The sequence below is a fragment of the Spermophilus citellus genome (assembly GCF_964194105.1).
Source record: "Spermophilus citellus genome assembly, chromosome: 10".
NCBI classification, from domain to species: Eukaryota; Metazoa; Chordata; class Mammalia; order Rodentia; family Sciuridae; genus Spermophilus; species Spermophilus citellus.
In genome coordinates, this window is record NC_138197.1 from 35604954 (window position 1) to 35627501 (window position 22548).

Sequence of the window (22548 nt, forward strand, 5' to 3'; positions counted from 1 at the left end):
ATGTTAGAATAGTTAGAACAATGTCTTCAAGATAATACTGGGTGATTTTCCCCCCAAACAAATAAAACCTAAATAGACATAGAGTAAAACATATTTTCTAATTAAAGAGTCAGGTAAAATGATCAAGTCTCAACAGTACCTATTTACAAAGTTAGAAATAAATACAACATCTAGGAGAGCCCATTTCAGTTCTGCTTTTACCACTATTAATAGAAAAGCTGAGAGAGGTCACTTTGTCTAAGGATGAACTGAAAAGTCGTAATAGCATCTTAAATCCAAAGGCCCTTTAAGTCTTTTCATACCAAGTAGAAATTGAGGAAAGTACAATCTGAGGAACAATGATACTGTTCCTCACATGTCACTGGGTCACTAGTAGTCATCCAAATCACATCTCAATTCCCAGTGACTTAAGTTAGAAGCTCCTTGCCCTGAAAGACATGCTGACACCCTATCTGGGGTCCAGAATAAAATACACAAATTGTCTTCTACTGGCACCAGCTGGCTAAAGTCTGCATATGCACAGGACTGACTTAAAAATCTATTAAATACTTCAGTTCATTAAAGAAAACAAAATCTAAATTACATATGAGTCAACAGAAGTTTAGCTTTAGTTGTTTAGTGAATTTTGAATTGGCCATTAGTGGTAAATACAACACTTTGCATTTGTTGTAGAAACCAAACTAATCAGGCTTTTCCCTTGACAATACAATGATCATTTGTGTGTAAAGTGCCAGTTTTATTTACAAACTAGTTAAGTAAGCTTTAAAGTCTTCTTTGTAGCAGTGAGACTGACACCTTAACTGTCTGGTGGCTGTCACTGATGTTCAATCCTGCTGGGGCAGGCTTGCTTGAGGGTCCCTCACTTGGAAGCCGGGATCGTCATCATTAGTGCTTTGAAGCTGGACAGCTGCTTGCAAAAGCCAACAAGGATTCTGAGGTAGCTGCACAGTTTTTTAGATGCCATTAATCAACGTGTGGACAATGGTGTAGCTGGTGGATTCATTTTAGCTGATTTGGGGGGATGGGGGGTAGGTGATAAGGGAGGGGGGAAAATCAGCCAAATAAAAGCACATCCTCTGTTCATTTAAAAGTCAGCATCCAAGGTAAAAGAATTATCTGTTGGATTCCACATCACTCCCATTCTCTGATACTCGCCTACTCCCTTCTCAAAGAAGTTAGTCTTCCCTTCTAGTGAAATATTCTCCATAAAGTCAAATGGATTTTCTACTTTGAAAACCTTGTTAAAGCCCAGCTCCAGCATAAGCCTATCTGCCACAAATTCAATGTACTGCTTCATCAAAGTGCAATTCATCCCAATTAGCTTCTCAGGCAAGGCTTCTGTGAGAAACTCCTGTTCTATCCTGAAGGCATTGATAATTGTTTCTTTTACTCTCTGCTCTGATGGTTTGTGCAGCAGGTGTTTGAGCATCAGGCAGGCAAAGTCACAGTGTAAACCCTCATCTCTGCTAATAAGTTCATTGGAAAATGTGAGGCCATGCATTAGTCCTCGTTTCTTGAGCCAGAAAAGAAGATTCCCTCCACAGCAGCAAAGGCTACAACACGTTCTCCATAGGTAGCCTCTTTGTCCCCACTCAAACCCAAGGCCCAATCGGCTTTCTTCTTCACACAAGGCATTGTTTCAATGGCATTGAAGAGAAATTCCCTTTCTTTGGAGTCTTTAATGTAAGTGTCAATAAGGAGAGCATGGTAAGGCGGTAGCAGACCTGGAGACAGCAGTGACCGAAGTGGCTAAGCAGGACCCCGACCCTTCCCTTATCTCCTCCACCTTCAATCTACCAGCCTTTATGATTATGTTTAGTGCATCTCAGATTTTTCTTTTATATCCATGAGTGGAACTGCTGGATCATTTGGTTGTTCACTTTTTAATATTTTTTTTGAAGAAATTCCATACCATTTCTTATGAAAGCTATATCAGTTTTCATTCCCACCAACACTGTAAAGTGTTCCCTTGAGTGCCATACTAAGTATCTCTTATCCTTGAGACTTAGAGTTCCAATTCATTTCAATGAACATTTACTCAAATACTGCAGCCAAATATTTTCTCCTAATGGTTTTTAAACCTACTTAGAGATGGTTGGACATGAAAGTCATGTAGATTTTACTTCATTTATAGTTTGAGTTTTACTTACTTTATTGTTTGAGGGGATCACAGCAGTATAGTATCCAATATTAATTTAGTTAATTATTTAACACTGAAATAGAAATGACAGTGATAGGTTACTTAACTTCTTAGGTTAGCTTCACTGGAAAACTTTATCTTATAGATATATGCTTTCGATCCATTTGCCTTTAGTCCTAAGAAGGGAGTTAAAAAGGTCAATGTGTGGAATAAATTCTGAGCTAAATGAATGGACTTACAGAGTCTTATCCTGAATCATTTTAGAATGTTATTATGATCACCTTTCCAAGAGGTGTGATTGCACATTGTCAGTTATGGAAACATTTCTTCAGATTTCTATTCTGTTAGTGTTCTTACAGATCTTATTCCAGAGGTGTCATAAACTTTAAAATATCACTATTATTATGTGCTGTTTTGTTTTATAATGATGTTTTCACTTAAGATGTTTTCCTAAATAGTTTGTTTCCTGTGTAATTTTCATAAGATAAATTATACTTAGATTTTAATATACTTATGACCTGTCAAAACATATTAATAAGTATTATAAATTTTCAATCTTGGGAAATAAAATCAAGATATTTTGGTCATTATACTACTTGAATTTGTATAATTCAATTTGGCATTGAATGTTCAGGGTAAGTATATGTCTACTTTTACAGAAGTTTTATTAATTTATAGTAAATTCAATATCATTACTTGTCTCCATAGGAAAATGTGCATATTTTTAGAAAAGTGAACATTCAAGGGATCTAAAAAAATAAACAATTCTTTGTGGTTTTACTTTAATTCACCCAACTGAAGAGCTGAAGAAAACATGTCATTTATTTTTGTATTAGAATAATGAAAGATATGATTACATTTGGGGTATAGTTTGTGAGCCATGGAAAGAAGGAGATGTGGAAGAAAGGAAGTGTTTAGAAAATTAAAATGGGAAGGCCTGTGGAAGGGTGAGAAGAGACGAAAACCTGTATTAGTCCATTTTCTGTTGCTATAACAGAACATGAAGAGGAGAAGAAGTTATTTCTCACAGTTCTGAAGGCTGAGAATTCCAATACCAAGGTGCCAGCACTTGGTGAGGGCTTCTTGCTGCATCATGACATGGTGGAGGGCACCACATGGAGAGAGCTCACTTTCCTAACAACCACTCCCATGGTAACAGAATTAAGCTAATTGGTGATGGTGGAGCCTGCATGGGTTAATCTCTTAAGGGGCTTACCTTTGAATACTGTTGCAATGACAATTAAATTTCAGCAAGAGTTTTGAAGGGGACATCCAGACTATAGTGGACCCCTTCCCAGACCCCTTTATTTACGGATCTGGTGTCAGAGTTAAGAGAAAGGATTTTCATCATGTTCTTCCACAACTCAGTTGTGTGATATAGTACAGAATAAGACAGACTATGAGAGTTGCACAGGACTTTAGGAATCATTTACTAAACCTCATCTGATCTGAGGCTTAGAGGGATTAGCAAAGGCCACACTTTCTCTTCAGGATTAAAATTCACTTCCTTTCAGCTGTCCTGGTCTGCTTTCCATAGAATATCACTATATCTTAAAATATGTCTCTGTCTTTTTTCTTCACTTACAGAATGCATGGATTGGACATTCTGTAAGATTCCGGATAGTTTTAGAATTCTCTGCAGTTGTTCACTTTATGCCTCTAAATCTACAGTTTGTACAATACACAGAATTAAAATCACAGAGATCTGTAATGGAAAGTAGAGAAATTGAGATGGGCTTCATAGTCAAGATACTTTATTTCTGACAGGTTTTAGTTTCTTTTCACAGATCCATTTGTTTTCTGAATTACAGGTCTCAGAAAATACTTTCATCTTTGAGATAGCAGCACAGCTATTTTCTTTATTTTCACCCAAAATTTTTAATCTGAGGAGAAAAAGAAAAACCTCTCTTACTGTTTGGGATTTTCTAAACCATAATAATATAAAATTTTAAGATAAAGTTAATATAAATCTCTGGAACTTCATCTTCACTTGGAAAGAAACCTTCTAAGAAGAAACTTGAGACCAAACACAGACATATATATAGAACCTTTGGAAACTGGGAATTAAACCTCCCAATTCTATAGTACATTCTATGAAGTCTCTTGACTTCACTGATCCTCAGTTTTCTTAAATAAATGGGTTCTAACAACATGTTTGGGTGAGGCACTGAGATGAAACATAAATGTATGACAATGCTAAAACAAAAGTCTGTTTTGGTAACTGAGACCTGATGAAGAAAGACTATGTAAGGTCTATAGAAGTGGATGCAGGGGAATGGAGATACAGTTCATGTGCATGTAGTCAGGGTTCCTTTCATCCTCATTCCAAGCAGAGGTTGGTGGATATGTGCTTCAACCTACTTTAGTTCCAACAACAGTGGATATTGTGGTTTATTGTAGGTGGGGATGAGAATAACATTTGAACAATGGGAAGGGCTAATATGGGGTTGGCTGCAAGGGAGAGGTGAATTTAAGGCTCACTTATGCTTGTCTCAAACAGAAGGTGGTAGAGGCAGTGGTCAGGGCTCCATCATGGCTTTCGTTTTTCTCCTTTGTTCCTCTTCTTCATGTTCCCATTGGGCCTGAGCAGCTAATCTGATTTATTCCAGTGCCAGCTTTCTGGTCAAACTGTGAACTTTCCTTAACTGGACTGTTGGAAACATGCCCTAGATTTTATGTCTCACATCCTTTGAAGTATTTCTTCAGTTTGGGGGGTAAATTCTTTAAGGCCAATCTGGCCAAGTCAATGACTCTCTTTCAAAAGGCCCTCAATGGCTTGCTGGTCCTTCCCTAACCAGATGTCTGATGAATTCTCAGACATTACCTTCTTTAATTCCCAAATAATTCTATGGAAATATATTATCCTCTCCTTTCTTTCCCTTTATTTGAAAACAAGGTTCTGGAAAGTTGAAATCAATTCAGAATTTAACTGAATCCCCTTTTAGTGTACCATGATGGCTTCTAAGGTGGACCTGATGACTACATCTCAAAGCCTCCAATTTTATCCTCAGGCTAAAGTAGGAGGCTCAAATGAATTTAATCCATCCACTGCATATATTTCTTCACAAACACTTATATGTTTTCAAATCTTATTTTTACTAAGGCTACAATGAAATAAGCCTTTTATATCATAGCCCAGTTAAACACACACACACACACACACACACACACACACACACACACACTAACTATATTTAATGAATCAAAATCAATCCTTATTATGTATAAAAAGATAAATAATGAAGTCAAATTTAATATCTTTTTAAAGGGACTTTAACTACTAAACTACATTCCCAGAACTTTTATTTTGAGACAGGGTCTTGTATGTTGCTGAGGCTGGCCTTGAACTTTCTCAGCTACCCAAGTAACATGGATTACAGTTGTGTGCCAGCATATCCAACTCAAACTTAATTTCAATATAAATAAAGTATAGAAAAAAGCCTCATAAAACATTATGAAAAATCAGCATAGATTTGATTAAACAGATATATATATATATTTTCTTTTTCAAAAGGGTTATTTTTTAATAATCTTCATTTTAAAATCTAATATTCAAAAAATGTTTTATAAGATAGGCTCTATAATGTCAAAATTTGCCAATTAAGCCAACATTCTTTTTAATGTTTAATATTGTCAATACTTAATATATTAGCACTGTATTTTACATAAACCTGAATGATTAAAAAATATATTTTAAGTCTGAAAGTATGCAAATTTAATTAAATTGTTCAAGATTCACTAAACTAACACTCAATATCATCTCTTGAGAAAAACTCATTGGATGTTCCTTACAGAAACTTGTTTGGATCCCTACGTGCTTTTGCTTGTGAAAGAAAAGAATACTCTGCTCTTTGCTATACAACTATCCATGAATTCTGTTAAAAACATGTATTTAACACTGAAGGCTCTCTTGACAATGTTATTCAATTAAAAAGTGAGATACTTAAGAGAAAATAACAATTGGCTTCTTTGTGGTTTATGCATATATTATCACATTCCCCAAAATAACTGTCTAAATATACTATATACTATATAATATAATATACTATAATATACTATACTATAATATACTATAATGTTTGCCTCAATGCAGGTAGTCCCTGTCATGCATCTAAGTTCTATACTCTGATATTTATTATTTTTTCCTTTATAGTCTTTTATTTTTTCTATGTTGGTTGGGACCTACTGAATTGGATCATGATCCACTATGATGCTTTTCCATCACAATTTAAAAAATACTGCTTTGTAAATTCTATGTGCCAATAGTCTCCATGGAGACATTTCAAAGAAATTTATGTATCCTTCCCAAAGAGTTAGTCCTTGTCCTTTAACACTCCATTGCAGATGCAAACATATGTTCTTATAAAGGGCTGGGTCTTTTCATACATAGTATTTTCTAATCAACTTTGGAGTTATTCATCTTCCCAGCCTATTTTGAACCTATGGAGAATGTCTAAGCCAAATTAAAACTATAAAATTCAGTCTTCAATATTCATTAATGTTACTACTTTGCAATGTGAATCTGATGTGAACTACATATTCAAATGAGCTCACCTAATACTCACATGTCATGATTTAATAAAGAGCCATTTATCCACTTCCACTTCTTCTCTGATAATGTAAAATTTAGTCCGATCCAATACAGAATTCCTTCATTCTTTATCAGGTTCTGTATGAATCTCTATAATTGAAACAAAATATGTGACTTACTATTGAACCTGCTTATCTAACCATGATTTGTATTCTTCTTATCCCCTAAAATCTAGTTCAAGGATCACCTCCTCTCTGAAGTCTTTCCTAATTCCCCAACTCCCCAATGAGTTATTTCTTTCTTCTTTGTGATATTTCTCTCTACATATATTTCTATTTATTTTGAATTTATTATATTATATTAAATTGTTATATGACTGTTCAGTCTCCCAAATTATGAGCTTCTTGAAGTCAAAGTTTCCACTTGCATTACACAGAAACTTTGGCTGAAGTCCAGCTGTATTGATGCAGTCTTTAAAAGGTGTTAAGTTATATAAAGAATTTTAATTAACAATTTACCAATTCTTCCTGATCTTGGATGAGCAGCAAAATGGATTCTCTTTGGGAGCAGTCAGCTAAACTGTCATTCCAAGTTTTGGAAGAACTAAAATTAGTGAAGCATTTATCTTGGAGCTGAAGCCAATGTTTAGGGCACTGTAACTGACGTGGTGTCTCTATAGTAAAAACAAAGAAGAAATAAGTAAGTATTTCTAATAAGTATTTCTAATCTGTCCCTGCTGCACCCCAAACAGCACATATACGAGTTGTTATAAATACTCAGAAGTCTTTGATTATGACTATTACCATCTAAGGGTGCTGGGTTTGTTGTTTCTGTTCAGCAAAGAATTGAAGAACAGGACACAGAGGTAGCAAACAAGAAGTAGATTTATTACAAAAGCCACAGAGATACAGAGATAGACTTCTCCAAAGAGAAGGGGTCCCAGAGCGGGGAAGAATCTGGTGGGGGAGTTTTTGCCTGTTCTTTTTTTAAGAGAGAGAGAGAGAACTTTTTAATATTTATTTTTAATTTTTTCCATCGACACAACTTCTTTATTTTATTTTATGTGGTGCTGAGGATCGAATCCAGCGCCCTGCGCATGTCAGGCGAGGGCGCTACCACTTGAGCCACATCCCCAGCCCTTTGCCTGTTCTTTTTATGGTTTCTGGAATGTCCTCCTTTCCTTATCTCTTCCCCATCCACACACACTCCTCACTGTTATCGATTGGTGCTCTCTTTGTCCATGAATCTGTTTTAGTTTTACTCTTGATTATTAGCTGTTATTCTTAGGAAATTCAAGGCACAATATTACCTGTTGTATAATTCCTCTTCTCTTGAATATCCACACTGCTCTTTTCCATTGGTGATTTTTGTATTAAGGATATCACTAGTAAATAAAGGGAAAATACATTAAGAGGGTAGATACCCAAATCTGTGGTGGAATGGATATGTCATCACTTTAAGGAAGCTAGGTTATTTCAACAAACTAATGTGAACAGATGAAACCAACTGTATTGTGGTAACCAAGGGTTCTAGTTTGGAGACAGCATACATAAATAAACAAGATAAAAACACAAAACAAGTGAACTCCTGCAGATATTAGGTTCCATATTATCTACTAGATAAGTCTGCTTAAGGGAATTACTTAAAACTGTTAAATTGCTTATACTGTCGCCTGAACTCTCTCATCTTCAGAATGAGTGTAATTGTGCTATTTCCAAGGGAGGGCTTGTCTGCTGCCATCTGGAATTAAGTAGGTACTTAATAAAAGGTACATAATCAGAATTTTTAATTTTCTTTGTTATCACAATCTTTGGGTCACAACCGTTACTGGAGCACAATTATGGGGTAATATACATAATGATGCTCAGAATAATTAGAAAGAGAGATGTGAAATGTGAAGTTTCCAGTGTGAACATGGGCTAAATGGGCAAAGCGTTGTCTTGTAAATTTTCATTTTGTTCATCTTTCAATAAATTTACAATAGCCAAATAATGATAAGATACACCTATATTTATGATGGAGATAGAGTAGATATTCTGAAGCAAATACCTTGCTTCACTTACCTAGAACACTCAACCCAATCACACTCAAGAGAAGAAGAATTATCCCAGCACAGCCAAATTTCCAAGCCAGTTGGTGCCAAGGTGCAACCTGAGAGACATCTGGAAATTAAAACAAACAAACAAACAAGCAAACAAAAAAAAAAAACTTGGCAAATTAGGTTGAGGACATCTGGCACAAAAATCAAAAGTGGTGCTTTGTATAATCCAACATATAAACCATGAGATATAAGTTGAGTATTTGGGGCAGGAAAGAACCGTTATCAACCATCTTCAAAGTAGTATTACACAGGATAGATTCTTAGATCCGAATGAGAGTTTGCTCATTGATAAAACAGGAAGACTTGCACATATTTTCTATATAAAGGATTAGTATGAGAATCAAATATGATAGATGTGAAGACATTTTGAAAATTTCCAAGCGCTATACAAAAATAAATTGCATATGCTATTGTAGCCAGAAAGTCAAAGCATTCTAAGGAGAACATTTACTTTTTAGTTGTAGTTGAACACAATACCTGTAGTCTATTTATTTATTTTTTTATATGGTGCTGAGGATTGAACCCAGGGCCTTGCACATGCTAGGCGAGCACTCTACTGCTAAGTCACAACTGTAGCCCTCAAAATATAGTTTCTGAGGCTCCATTTAGTGCCAAGTACTATGTTAGGTACTGATGATATACAATAATTCCATTCTGCTTTACTGTTCTAGAATAGTCATCTCCAAATCTTTCCAAACGTACGGCATTCAAGGAAGAATATTTTGTTAGTGAGGACATTATTTTCAGTATTTCAACTCCAGTAGTCCCCCTTATCTGAGGGAATATTTTAAGCCCCTTCAAGGATGTCTGAAACTATGAACAGTAACAAGATCTCTATTCACTGTCTTTTACACACACTCACTTTTCCATGTTAACCAAGCACTCACCACACATTATAGCTGTAACTTTTGCTGTTTAAAATGAGAAAGCAAAACCAGCTGAATTTCTCTTTCCTTCTTCACAATTTCATGGGTAGAAGATTTGTTATTATACAAATCAGCAACATCAGAATAAGATATTTGTTCTTGCCTTAATTAGAGGACTTTCACAATACCATTTATAAGAAGCTCTTTATGGCTTGTCTTTAGTACAACTGAATTGTTCACACCACTACTTTTGCATCTGGAGGCCACAATTGAGATGAGGGTAATTTGAACACCAGAACTGTGACTAACAGGTGGGTCACAAAGGTGTGATTCATTTCCAGGGGAAGGATGGTATAAGATTTCATCCTGCTACTGAGAACAACATGCAATTTAAAACATGAATTGTTTATGTCTGGAATTTTCTTAACATTTTTAGACCAATGTTGACCACAGGAAACTGAAACTGCAGAAAGCAAATCTACAGATAAGGAGAGACTGCAGTTGTTAAATGTAACATGTACTTATGCCTAAAGCATTGCATGGTCTAAACAAAATACCCGACATCTTTGTTTTTCTAAGTAATCATATCAATAACTATATAATAGCTCATGTTTATCAGACATTGAGATTATATTAATTAATTTATGAAATGTGATTATAAATTAATCTAATGTCAATTTATATTGCTTCAAGACAATGTTGAAAACATGGATTTCATAGGGAAAAACAATAAAGAGGGGCTTATTTTAAAAATACAAATATAGAGAAACACTGGGATACCGCTTGGAAAGTTAGCAGGAAATGATTCTGATAGTTTCTGTCTAAGCTATTCTGTTCAAACTTAGACTTAAATACCTCCTTTATGTGATTTAATTGTAAGATCTCCTCGTTTTGATTTATAATGTATTTCATAAGTTCCTTTATATATTGCTTTTTAAAATTATTATTGGGACCAAGATCACTAGAAGTAAAAGTTTCTAATTTATCTTTAGCTGTCAACATATACATTTTCTATTTTTCTAATATTTCTTAGTGTAGATGATTACCTGCTTTGAGTTAAATGTTAAAAAATTTCAACATCCAATATGTATAATACTGTCTTTTGTTCTCATTACATTACATATTCCAAAAAGCCCTATATGGCAAGTTCTACTTTTTTTTTTAAATACTGCCACTGGGGGAAATTGAGTTGTATAACTCAGATTGCACACAAACACTAATGATTTCTCCTATTAAAGTTATGACATTCACACACATGAGTTAGCTTTTTTTTTAAATGTTCTCAAAGAAACAGAATTTAGTACAATCGTCCCCCTTATCCTTGGGTTTCATATCTGCACATTCAAATAACTACAGATCAAAAATATTCACAGGCCATGGGCTGGGGATGTGGCTCAAGCATGCTCGCCTGGCATGCATGCGGCCGGGTTCCATCCTCAGCACCACATACTGAAAGACCTAAGCAATCTCATTCTGCTTGGGATCTCATTTTGCTCTGAAACTTAACCTCTGACCTACTGTAGTCCTAAAGTCAGGAAAACACTACAGAAAAGCCACAGATGGTGATCACCTAAGATAGGCCAAGATAACCACGAATCTGAAATTCCAGATGGCCCCCACCTAGGTGTGGTGACCAGTATCTAAACTAGAAGCCCTGCAGTTTGGCACGTACTCCCCTTGCTACATCCTCACAATTTAAACCAATCAGTTCAAATGAATCCCCCTCTTGTACTGACCAATCACCCCTACCCAACTTGTTCCCGCCAGTGAATGTGCTAATCATGTTTTAGAGTTGTTATTTGATTTTCACACGGTGTGTGATGATTTGCTAAGAGATGCTATGATGTATGTGGGGGTCCCTGCCTTCTCCAAAGAATGTATAAAACTGCTGTAAACCCTGGGCTCGGGGCCTCTCAGCATCACCAGTTGCTGTGTGTGCGCACGGAGGACCGAGCTAGCTCGCAATAAACACCTCTTTGCTGCTTACATCGATCTTGGGTCTCTGGTAGTCTTTTGGGGGTCCTGAATTCGAGCATAACAATACAAAGATGTTGTGTCCGCCAAATACTAAAAAATAAATATTAAAATTCTCTCTCTCTCCCTCTCTCTCTCACTCTCTCTTAAAAAAAAAAAATCACAGGCAAAACACATTGCACCCATTCTGGAAATATATATCTGTTTTTTCCTTGTCATTATTCCCTAAACAATGCACCTTAGCAACTATTTAAATAATGTTTAAATTATCTTAGTTACTGTAAGTAATCTGATATAACTTAAGCATGCAAGAATATGCACATAAGATGTATACAAATACTATAACATTTTAAATGTGATTTGAGCATCCACAGATTTTGGTATATACAGGGATTCTCATATCAGTCCTCTGTGGATGATGAGGAATGGCTGTAGACTTAAAATATGACATAGGAATGCTATGGAAGGAAACATTACATTAGACTCACAGAAGTGGAATCTAAGTTATCATCTGGCACTATTTGGCACCTGTTGAATAAGTGGAGGTGGGGATTGGAGTAGACAACTGGAGGAGACTCCAAGGCCCCAGAGCCAGTACTGGTCTAGAATTTCTAATAAAAGCTATTGTGACCCAGAGTGACTCAACCCAGTGAATAAGCCTAAAATAGCACTAGGATGGATTTTCTTCTTGTTTTATATAAGTATAGTATTTTACATTTCTGTCTTTTTTCTTCCTTACTCATCTCTCCTTGGAACTCCAAGTTTGTTTGCATAATGAAGAAAATCTCATACGATCATTACACTAATGCTTATCACCTTAGTCTAGAATTGACTAAGAACAGAGTTTTTTTTTTCCAAATCTAGCAGACCTGAGATTTGAGACAATATGTTCAATCTTCATAAACCACAAATTTTCTCACTTGTAAAATTGGATAATACCTACATCACAGATATTGTAGAAAATTATATAAAATAATTCTAAAATTCTAAGTCTAGAGTCTGGGACATTGTAACTGTTCAATCAACAGTAGTTTTTTGTTTTGTCTAAAAAAATAGGGCAACTTAAGTGACTTTTAAATTGTGTTATTCATTCATGCTAAAATTTATGAAATCAAGTGGAGTATCTTGTTCCTGCTCTCTGGTAGTAAGAGTTTCTGCTGAGATTAAATTTAATGAAGTTACAGCTGAGCACTGGAAGAGGCCAGGTGAACTTTAGTTACCTGAAGGTACCTGCTTAGGGCTAATTTGTATTTGGTATAAATAGTATATTATATCATATCCATTGTTCAAAACCTTTAAATAGCTTTCCATCTAGCATACCTGAGTATACAAAATGGTTTGAAAATTCCTCTTCAATGTGGGTCAGCATTACCTGATTTTCTCTCCATCTGCTCATATATGCTGCCTGCATATTCCTCCTACTTGATGAACATGTGTGTTCTCATCTCAAGTTTTCTGCATTTGCTCATCCAACTTCTTGGAAGGCTTTTGTCCCAGAGCATGGCTTTGTCCCTCACTTTCCTCAGATCTTGACTTCCATATCATCTTCTAGTGCAGGTTGTTAATAAATTTTGTGTTTTCTGTGACACCATCTCAAAAACCTAAATACTAATTTGCACTTGAAACTTTTTTTTCTCACTAGCACTTAACACCATCCAGTCTTCTACACAGACTTTGGCTTTTGTTTATTGTTTGCATACCTCCAGGGTAATAGAAACGGTGTGTGGCAAAAAAAATTCTCTATCTTGTTTTCTTCCCTGTCCTTAGTGTTTAGAGCATTCTTGGCATGTGCAGATACTTCTTTGTGAATGAATAAATAATCTCTAGAGGCAATTTCCATAACTTTTACGCTTTTTTCTGATACATAAAGCCTTTTTGGCCACTTGACCACAAGTGAAACAGGTCATTGCTCACCTCTCCCTTTCTGGTTTCCTTGACTGCCTTGATCTACCTCATCACTGTGTTACACATTTACCACAACACGAACAGTTTAGCCAAAGAGTCCATAATACAACAATCTTCACACTATCACTTCGGTATTCTATAGTCACACCGTTTGCTCTGTTTTATTCTACTATTTTTTTTTTGAGATTTATATTCAGGGTGATATTTTGTATGAGAACAATTGTAATCAGAGTAGACAAATTTTCCAAGATTACAAAAGGTAATGTTTGGACAAAGCCTCAAAACATTTCTCTATGTTGAATTCATTTTCTGATCCCCCTTTAAACAAGCCCACTAACCCACTTTTCCCATGCCTGAACAGAGGAAAACAGAGACTTGATTTGTCCCATCAGAAAAAAATGCCTGGCTCACTCATTTTCTCCCTGTAGTTATCAAAATCTTCTGATTTCCTCTTACTCCAAGTGTTGATTATAGTGCGACTTGTTTGATGACTGTAAGATTTTCTTCTTCATGACTTAAAGTTTTGATAATTTAATACTTTCAAACTTATAACAAGAATTACTAAAAATTATGATTCATATGACTGCCATAATATGAAATAAATATCAACTTGGAAATCAATTGTAATGTTATTGATGTCAATAAATTAAACTAGACTGCAGAAGGTAATACTACATCACGGCAATTTTATACACATTTTCTGCTTCAGTTTCTAGCCTCCTCATGTGTCCCCAGGTCAAGCCATCATATATTATGTCTCATTAGCCTTTCTATTTCTTTCACTAAGATTACTAAATCCCCTGACATAAAGAAGTGTGCCAATTTTCACAAAATTTAAATGGGCTTGTTGTTACTAATATGCTCCAGTATCTTGTGACCATTTAAGTTGTTATACTTTTCAAGTTAGAAACTATTGGGTTGGAATTATAATTCAAGTCTTTGATCTTGAATATGACTATCTCTCTTCTCTTTGGAAGGAAGAGGGTGTTAATTACTAAGTCTGAACTTTGCATACGGACAGAAATGCTATAGATGGAACTGCACTGCAACTTAATTATAGGATTATTATTTTGTAGCAGGATTTAGAATAATCTAAGATGCTATTACAGCAAGCTTACAATGTCTCTCTTAAAACTTTCTTTTGCTCATATATGTAAAATGTTATGTTTTAGGGTCATTCATCTCAGACTCCATAAGCCACAGGATCATATTTCATGCTGAATACCTTGATAAAAGAAATTTACACGCTTTTTTTTTGTCCAAAATCATTATCTACAAGCAAACTATACTACACCTAACACTAAAATAGAAAAACTGATTTTCTTTCCAGAAATAACTTAAAACCATAAACGTAAAAGAAAAATCTAACTCTGATTATATTAAAGTCAAAAGGAGACATAAAGCCACTTACCTTGGGGAAGAGATAGAGGTACAGACCTTTCAGGGTCTTGGCCCCTGGATAAGTTTAAATCAGCATATACCACCTGTCTGTCCATTGCAGACTGGGGAATATGGAACAAATTTGTGTAGAAGGGCAAGATTGAAGTTCTATGAGGCAAGTTCAGGAAAAGGAAATGCCCTATCTGAATGCTTTGCTGTCTCTATTATGTCCCCACCCCCCATACTTCTCTTTGAGGGTTTTCACTATAAACTATTGAGCTAATCCATTTACTGGTGTCCACTTTACTTATACATGTATAATCTATCTTTTTAAATAATTGGTCTGTTCTATAACAAAATTCTGGAAAGGCTTCTTTATTCTTGTTCCACTATTTTGGGGGCCAAGCCCAGAGTGAAGCAAATGAGGCACTTATGTAAAATTCAAATGTAAAGATATTCCCCAAGTACTAAGCAATTAAGATAAATAATGCCTAATACTAAGTACATAAATTCATACCAAAAAAATCCATAATACTATTTGAATTGAACTGAAGTTCTATAGTATTTCTAAAATATATGTGCCCCAAAGAAACTTATGACATACAAAAAAGTGAAGCTACCAATTTGGGAAAGAATTATTAATAATACAACAGAAAAAGTAATGAGAAGAAGATCAACAGAATCCTCTTAACTTAGTTCTAAAGGCACACATCGATTAATAAATCTCCACATGAGGATAAGGATTTGAAATCTCTCAGAATTAGAGAATTGAGTCTGTGGCATTTTTCAACTACAACAAGGATTTTCAGGCCTAGAGCCTTAGAGCAGGAACTTAAATGCCAGCAAATCGGACTTTCTTACATTACAATGAAAAGGAAGAGGAAACTCGAGTATTTCCCCAAAGTCATTTTCTGTGATCAGAACAGAATTATATTAGGTTCACAAAATTACCTGATGGTGAAAGCAGTCTTCAGGCCTTGAACCCCAGAATACAGGAAGGATCCTGTAAACAGCTGAAAATGTTTATTTTGTCAGTTGTGGGGCACACACTTGTTCCCTAAATATCATTATGGATCATTATTAAATGAGATGTGTGAGTGTCTCACAACCCACTTTTTAATGATTCAATTGAAAAGGTTTTCAACTATCTTATTACTTGATAATAGGCAGTCATTTTACTTATGATAGCACAATGGTTCTGCTATATACCTCATCCGAATTTTTAAGATTTTTAGGAGTTATGGCACAGTGTAAAGTTTGAGTATGAGGTGTCCCCTAAGTGCTCACTGTGAGACAATGCAAGAATCTTCAGTGGATAACTGTTCAAGTTTATAAAATCTATAACCTAATCAGTATATAAATCCACTTGAATGGACTAAATAGGTGGCAGTGGGCAGTCAGAGTGTGACTGGAGGATGAAGGTCACAAGGAGTGCTCCTTTTGTGCCTGATGAGTAGATCTCTCTCTCTCTCTCTCTCTCTCTCTCTCTCTCTCTCTCTCTCTCTGCTTTTTTGGCTGTCATAAACTGAGTAGCTTTTCTCTGCCACATTCTTCTGCTTCTCTTTGGACACAGAACTATGAAGGGAGCCAATCATGGACTGAACCACTGAGGTCACGAACCAAAATGAACTTTTCTTTCTCTAAATTTTTCCAGTTAGGTCTGTTGGCCACAGTGACACAAAGCTGACTAAAACATGGATCAAATACAGAGAATAATTCTATGTATTTATAGGACAATTGTCAAGCTTCAGGAAATATAAGAATCACCTTCCAGGGGCCAGGACTATGGCTTAGTGGTAGAGGGTCTACCCAGTGCATAAGGCACTGGGTTCCATACCTGGCACCACATTAAAAACAAAAACAAATAAAATAAAGATATTATGTCCATCTACAACAAAAATATAGTTTAAAAAAGGAATCACCTATCAACTTGCAAATAATGCATATTTGTTGTGAAACAAACCCAAATAAGCCCAATATACTGTTATACTGAGGTGGAGAATGCTAAATCACTCCAAGTATTTCAGCTTGTTTATAGGCCACACTTATGAGGGATAGGTTAGAAAAATCAGTAGAGTGACTGGAAATTTGGGGATCTAGTCAGGAGACTAAAATAATGCATTTGGGACACTGAAGTTCAAATTAAGGTTCTGAAGCATGACTGTGTCTTGTAAGCATTTACAAAGGATATATTAAGAATAACTGATGTAAGGTAAAATGTTCTTCAACAGAAGATTCAGACAGATGTTTTCAAATGCCTCTAAGCTCCAAAAATGTAAGCTAATTAGGAATATTAACCAATTCACTCATCCATATGTAGCATGAAACATATTATGGATCACACCTAAAAATAAATCCCTCCTGAGAATTCACACCTTGAGAATTTATCTAGCCTGTATTAAATTCATTTGAGCTCCTAATTGCATAAATGAATATTTTATTGCAAAATATATCAGAATTTAAGAATATTTTGATCTTGTCACTATAAAATATAAGGAGGGATTATACACACAAAATGAGATCAAAGCTAAAGAATTCAAATGGCAACTATTACAAGTAATCTTTGGCTTTCTAATGCAATGAAATAAAGTAAAGTCAAGTATCTCAAGGAATAATAAAGACAGTTTCTGACCAGGTAACCTATTTTGATACTGAACTTGGCCAAGTTAACTGCAGGAGTTGGCATATATAGAAATGTGGAGCTTAAATATAAACAATATAATTCTTGATGTGAAAAAATATAAAAGAGACCAGTAGATGGCCACAAAAATAAGAGAAGTAAAGAAATAATTTTGAGCAAGAATGTAAAAATACAAAGCCAGCAAATGATAATTATGAGTCAAGAGAATGAACTTCAAGCTGTAAAATACACAAGAAAGGGAGGACATCAGAAGATGGCACACTAAGAAGTTAGGAGACCTTCTTCCCCCAGAGACACTGCATTGGCACTATATAGACAAGAAGACCTCTGTGAGAAGTCTAAAGACTGGTTGGGAAGTTACAACACCAGCCTATCATAAAAATCAAGAAGAGATTACAAAGAAAATAGCAGAGAAACTTGTGACAATTGGCATCTCAGTCATGCACCTCTCCTATGCACCATACTGCAGAGAAACTAGGGGGAACAACCTCATACAGGGGCTCCTCCTTCTCATTGAAAACAAAAATAGGCCTCAAATCCATAGTGCTGGCTTGTGTCCCCCCTCACACACACACACAAACCTTCATGCTCTAGACAGTGTGATGCTGTACATCATAAGGTCTTCACCAGAGACCAAACTGATGGGAGCACCTGAACTTGGACTTTCAGCCACCCAAACTGTGGGATAAGAAAACCTCTTTTCTTTATATTTTCCCCAACCTCAGTTTTTTCACCATAGGAACCAAAAATGAATCAATACAGACGATATATCCAAAGTGCTGAAAAACAAATTAATGTCAAACAAGAATACTGTGTTCAGCAAATTACCCCTCAAAATAAAGGAGAAATTAAGACTTTTTCAAATACACAGAATCAGAGAGAGAGTTCATTATTACTAGACCTGCTTCAAAAGTAATGATAAAGTATTCTTTGGAATCAAAACAATAATAAGCAGCAAAACAAAACCATTAAACTACAAATATGAGCAAATATCATAACCCATGCAATTATCATTTTGGTATAGAAGTTTCAAATGAGAAAACTATACAAGAAGTATAATTTTATGCTGTACAACATAAAAGAATTTGCAATTTCAATAACATGAAGTGTTGGAGTGGTGGATCTGCAAAGATGTACTGTGTTTGTATGTGATTAAATTGCTATCAGTTTAAAACAGAATATTATATCTTTAGGATGATTTAAATAATCACAACCATAATCACAAATTATCTGTAGAATAAACAACAGGAAATAAGAAGAGAATTCAAGACTATAACTACAAAAAAATCAATAAAGCATATCAGTAAAAGAGTAAATGAGTGAGGACAAAAGCCACAACCCTACACAAAACGAACAAAATGGCAGAACATGTCCTTTTCCATGAGTAATTACTTTAAATATAAGTTAATAAAACTTCAAAATCATAGGACATAAGCTTGCTGAATGGATAAAAAAGCAAGATCCAATTAAATGCTAAAAGATTTACTTTAGACCTAAGAATATATTGAATATTAAAAAATATTCTATGTGGATTGTAACAAAATGAGAGCAAGATTGGTGTATTAATATCAGGCAAATGACCTAAATAAAAACCATTACAAAAGACAAAGAAGGACATTTGATAAGGAAAATAAGACTAGTTTCTTAAGAATAATGTCAATTATGAATACTTAGGTACCAAAACTATGATTCCTGAATATATGAAGCTAATTTTAAAAGAATTAAAAAGTGAAATAGATACAATACTAGAAGGAAATTCCAATACCCCATAATCAATACTTGACAAAAGAACCAGACAGAAGATCAATAAGGAAATAAAGGACTAGAAGAACACTAGGATCCAACTGGACCTATCAGACAGGTACAGAATACTCCAACCACCACCACCACTAGAATATACATTCTTTCTTAGTGCACCTAGAACATTCTGCAGGATACAGCGTATATGAAGCCATGAAAGAACATTAACAAATTTAAAAACATTGAAATGAGGGCTGGGGTTGTTGCTCAGCAGTAGAGCACTTGCCTAGCATGTGCAAGGCCCTGGGTTCAATCCTCAGCACCACATAAGAATAAATAAAACATAAAATAAAGGTATTGTGTCCCACTACAACTAAAAAAATAAATATTAAAAAAAATTGAAATGATACAAAGTGCCTTTTCCAGGGATAGTGAAGTAAACTGATAATCCATAGCTTAAGAAAAAGTGGAAATTCCACAAATTTTTAGAATTGAAATAATTCACTCTTGGAGCTGGAGTTGTAGTTCAGTGGTGAGGCACAGGGTTCAATTCTCAGCACCACATATGAATAAGTAAATAAAAAAGGTCCATTAATAACTAATAAAAGTATTTTAAAATATAATTCATCCTTAAGAATTCAAAGGATCAAAGAATAAGTCACAGTGTCAATTAGGAAATAACTTGAGACAAATGTAATCAAAACCCAATATACCAAAATTCATTTGCAGTAAAAACAGTGTTAAAATGGAAGTTCATAGCTGTAAAGGGACAGATTAAAAGAAAGAAGAAATATCTTGAACACCTACTTACTGGTTTACAACTCAAGAAACTAGAAAATAAGAACAAACTAAACCCAATTTTAGGAGAAGGGAGCAGGGGAAATAACAAAGATTAATAAGGAGATAAACAGAATAGAAAAAAATAGTAGAAAAAAATCAACAACATTGAGACTGTTTTTGAAAAAATCTACAAAAGCTTTAAACCTTTAGCTACAGTCTGATTAAGAGAAAAAAAGAGAAGATGCAAACAACTGCAATCAGAAACAAACAAACAAAAAAGGATATTGGAACAAATGTCACAGAAATATAAAGGATTATATGAACAATTGTGTGAAAAACTGGATAAGTTAAATGAGAAGAAAAAAATTCTTAGAAACAAACAAACTACCAAGAATGGAACATGGAAAACAGACTATATGAATAGACTAATTACTAGTGTGAAGACTGAATCAATAAAGAAAAACTCCCACAAAGGGAAAAGTACTAGACCAAATGGCTTCACTGAAGAAATCAACCAAACTTTTAAGAAAAAATTAACATCAAACATCCTGAAATTTTCCAAAAAAAAAAAAAAATTGAAGAGGAAGGAATGTTCCCAAGTAGTACTAAGAGGTCAGCATTATATGATACAAATTCAAGCAAAGACACCACAAGGAAAGGAAGTTACAGACCAATTTCCATGATAAATGGATATGTTACTACATTGTTATTACTACAATAAAATATCTGAGACTGTATAAGTATTAAAGCAAAGAGACTTATACTTCTGGAGATTGGAGGGTTGCATTTGATACAAAGTATCCAGGTGGAACAGGGCATCATGTGACAAAAGGCAGACCGTGTGCCTGTATATGTCTCTTCTGTTCTCCTCCATCTTCTTATAAAGCTACTACTAACAATCATGGAACCTCCACCCTGATGAACTTGTCTAATTTTACTCATCCCCTGAATGGCCCACTTCTAAATCATAGTTGGACTAAGCTCCAATCCTCTTGCAATGAGTATTAAATTTCAACATATCAACATTTGAGGAGCACTGAAACCATAGCCAAACCATAGCCATGCTGATGGATAAGTACTCAACAAAAGTTTAGCAAACCAAATTCAGCAGCTTAATAAAGGCTTATGCAACATGAGCAAAATGGGATTTATTCCTGGAAAGCAAAGATGTTTTGACACATGAAATTCAATGTAATACATGACATTAACAGAATGAAGAACAAAAATCACATATTTTTTGATGAAGAAACACCATTGGACAAGATTTAACAAATTTAAACTTATTTTCATGAGAACTTATTTTAAACTTATTTTCATGAAAACATTTAAAAAACTAGGAAAAATAACCACATATAAAAATAATAAAGACCATTTATGAAAGGCTAACAATTAATATTAATGGTAAAAATGATAGCTTTCCCTTTAAAAGCAGAAACAAAGCAAGAATGCCTACTATCACTACATCTATTCAACCTGGTGCTAGAAGTTCCATCCAGAGAAATTAGGCAAGGTGATAAAAAGGCATAAGATTGCAAAAAAAAAAAAAAATGGTCTCTATCACCAGAGATGATCTTACACCTATAAAACCCTAAAGATTTCACTCACATACACATACACAAAAACTTCTGTGTAAAAAAAAAAGAACTAAGGAAGAAATTCAACAATATCACTGTGACAAGAACAATTTTGCAGTAGAAAATGTTTACTTGGGAGTTCATGGTTTCAGAGATCTCTGTCCATAGACAGCTAACTTCATTTCTAGGGGCTCAAGATGAGGCAGAACATCATGGCAGTAGAGTATGGTGAAGAGAAGTGGCTTAAGACATCACATCAGAAAGCAGAGAGAGGAAGAGAGAGAGAGAGAGAGAGAGAGAGAGAGAGAGAGAGAGAGAGAGAGAGAGAGAGACTGACTCCACTTGCCAGATAGAGAATATATACCCTAAAGGCACTCTCTCCCCAAAGACCTACCTCTTCCAGCCACACCCAATCTGCTTTCATATACCATTCACTTAATCCCACCAGGGGATTAATTCGATGATTGGGTAAAGGGTCTCATAACCCAGTCATTTTACCTCTAAACCATCTTGCTTCATCTCACACATGAGCTTTGGGAAACACCTTACATCCAAACCATAATAACAGAACACAAAATCAACATGAAGTAATAAAGTGTGTTTCTATACACTATTATGTATAATTATAATTCATCTATAAAAAATCAGCCAATGAATGTTGAAGAAAAAAAAACTAAAAATAGAATTACCATAGGAGCCAGGATTACCACCCCTAGGTAGATACTAATAATAATTGAAAGCAGGTTCTCTCTGTTATGGTTTGAATATATCCTACCCCAAATTCATATTGAAATGTAATCCCGTTATGGTAGTAACTAGTCATGAAAACTAAATCATAAGGACCTTGCCTTCATGAATGGCAATACCTTATATAAGGGCTGAAAGTAGTTTAGGCTCTTTTTGCCCTTCTGTTTTC

The 22548-nt window shown here is 34.9% G+C and overlaps 1 protein-coding gene and 1 pseudogene across 2 annotated transcripts; both read right to left on the bottom strand.

Moving 5' to 3' along the window:
* Positions 1–1084: 1084 nt before the first annotated feature.
* On the bottom strand, positions 1085–3232 carry LOC308658174 (ribonucleoside-diphosphate reductase subunit M2-like; annotated as a pseudogene). The gene is made up of 2 exons: positions 3169–3232; positions 1085–1724 (listed from the first exon to the last, which is right to left on the bottom strand). The product of its transcript is annotated as a ribonucleoside-diphosphate reductase subunit M2-like (transcript).
* Positions 3233–3884: 652 nt separating this feature from the next.
* Positions 3885–15013, bottom strand: LOC308658541 (killer cell lectin-like receptor subfamily B member 1; the record flags this gene model as incomplete). The annotated part of the gene is made up of 6 exons (XM_081311296.1): positions 3885–4023; positions 6706–6821; positions 7190–7344; positions 7981–8055; positions 8735–8833; positions 14929–15013. 6 exons carry the CDS (start codon positions 15011–15013, stop codon positions 3885–3887), a joined length of 669 nt encoding a protein of 222 aa, XP_081167422.1.
* Positions 15014–22548: the final 7535 nt, after the last annotated feature.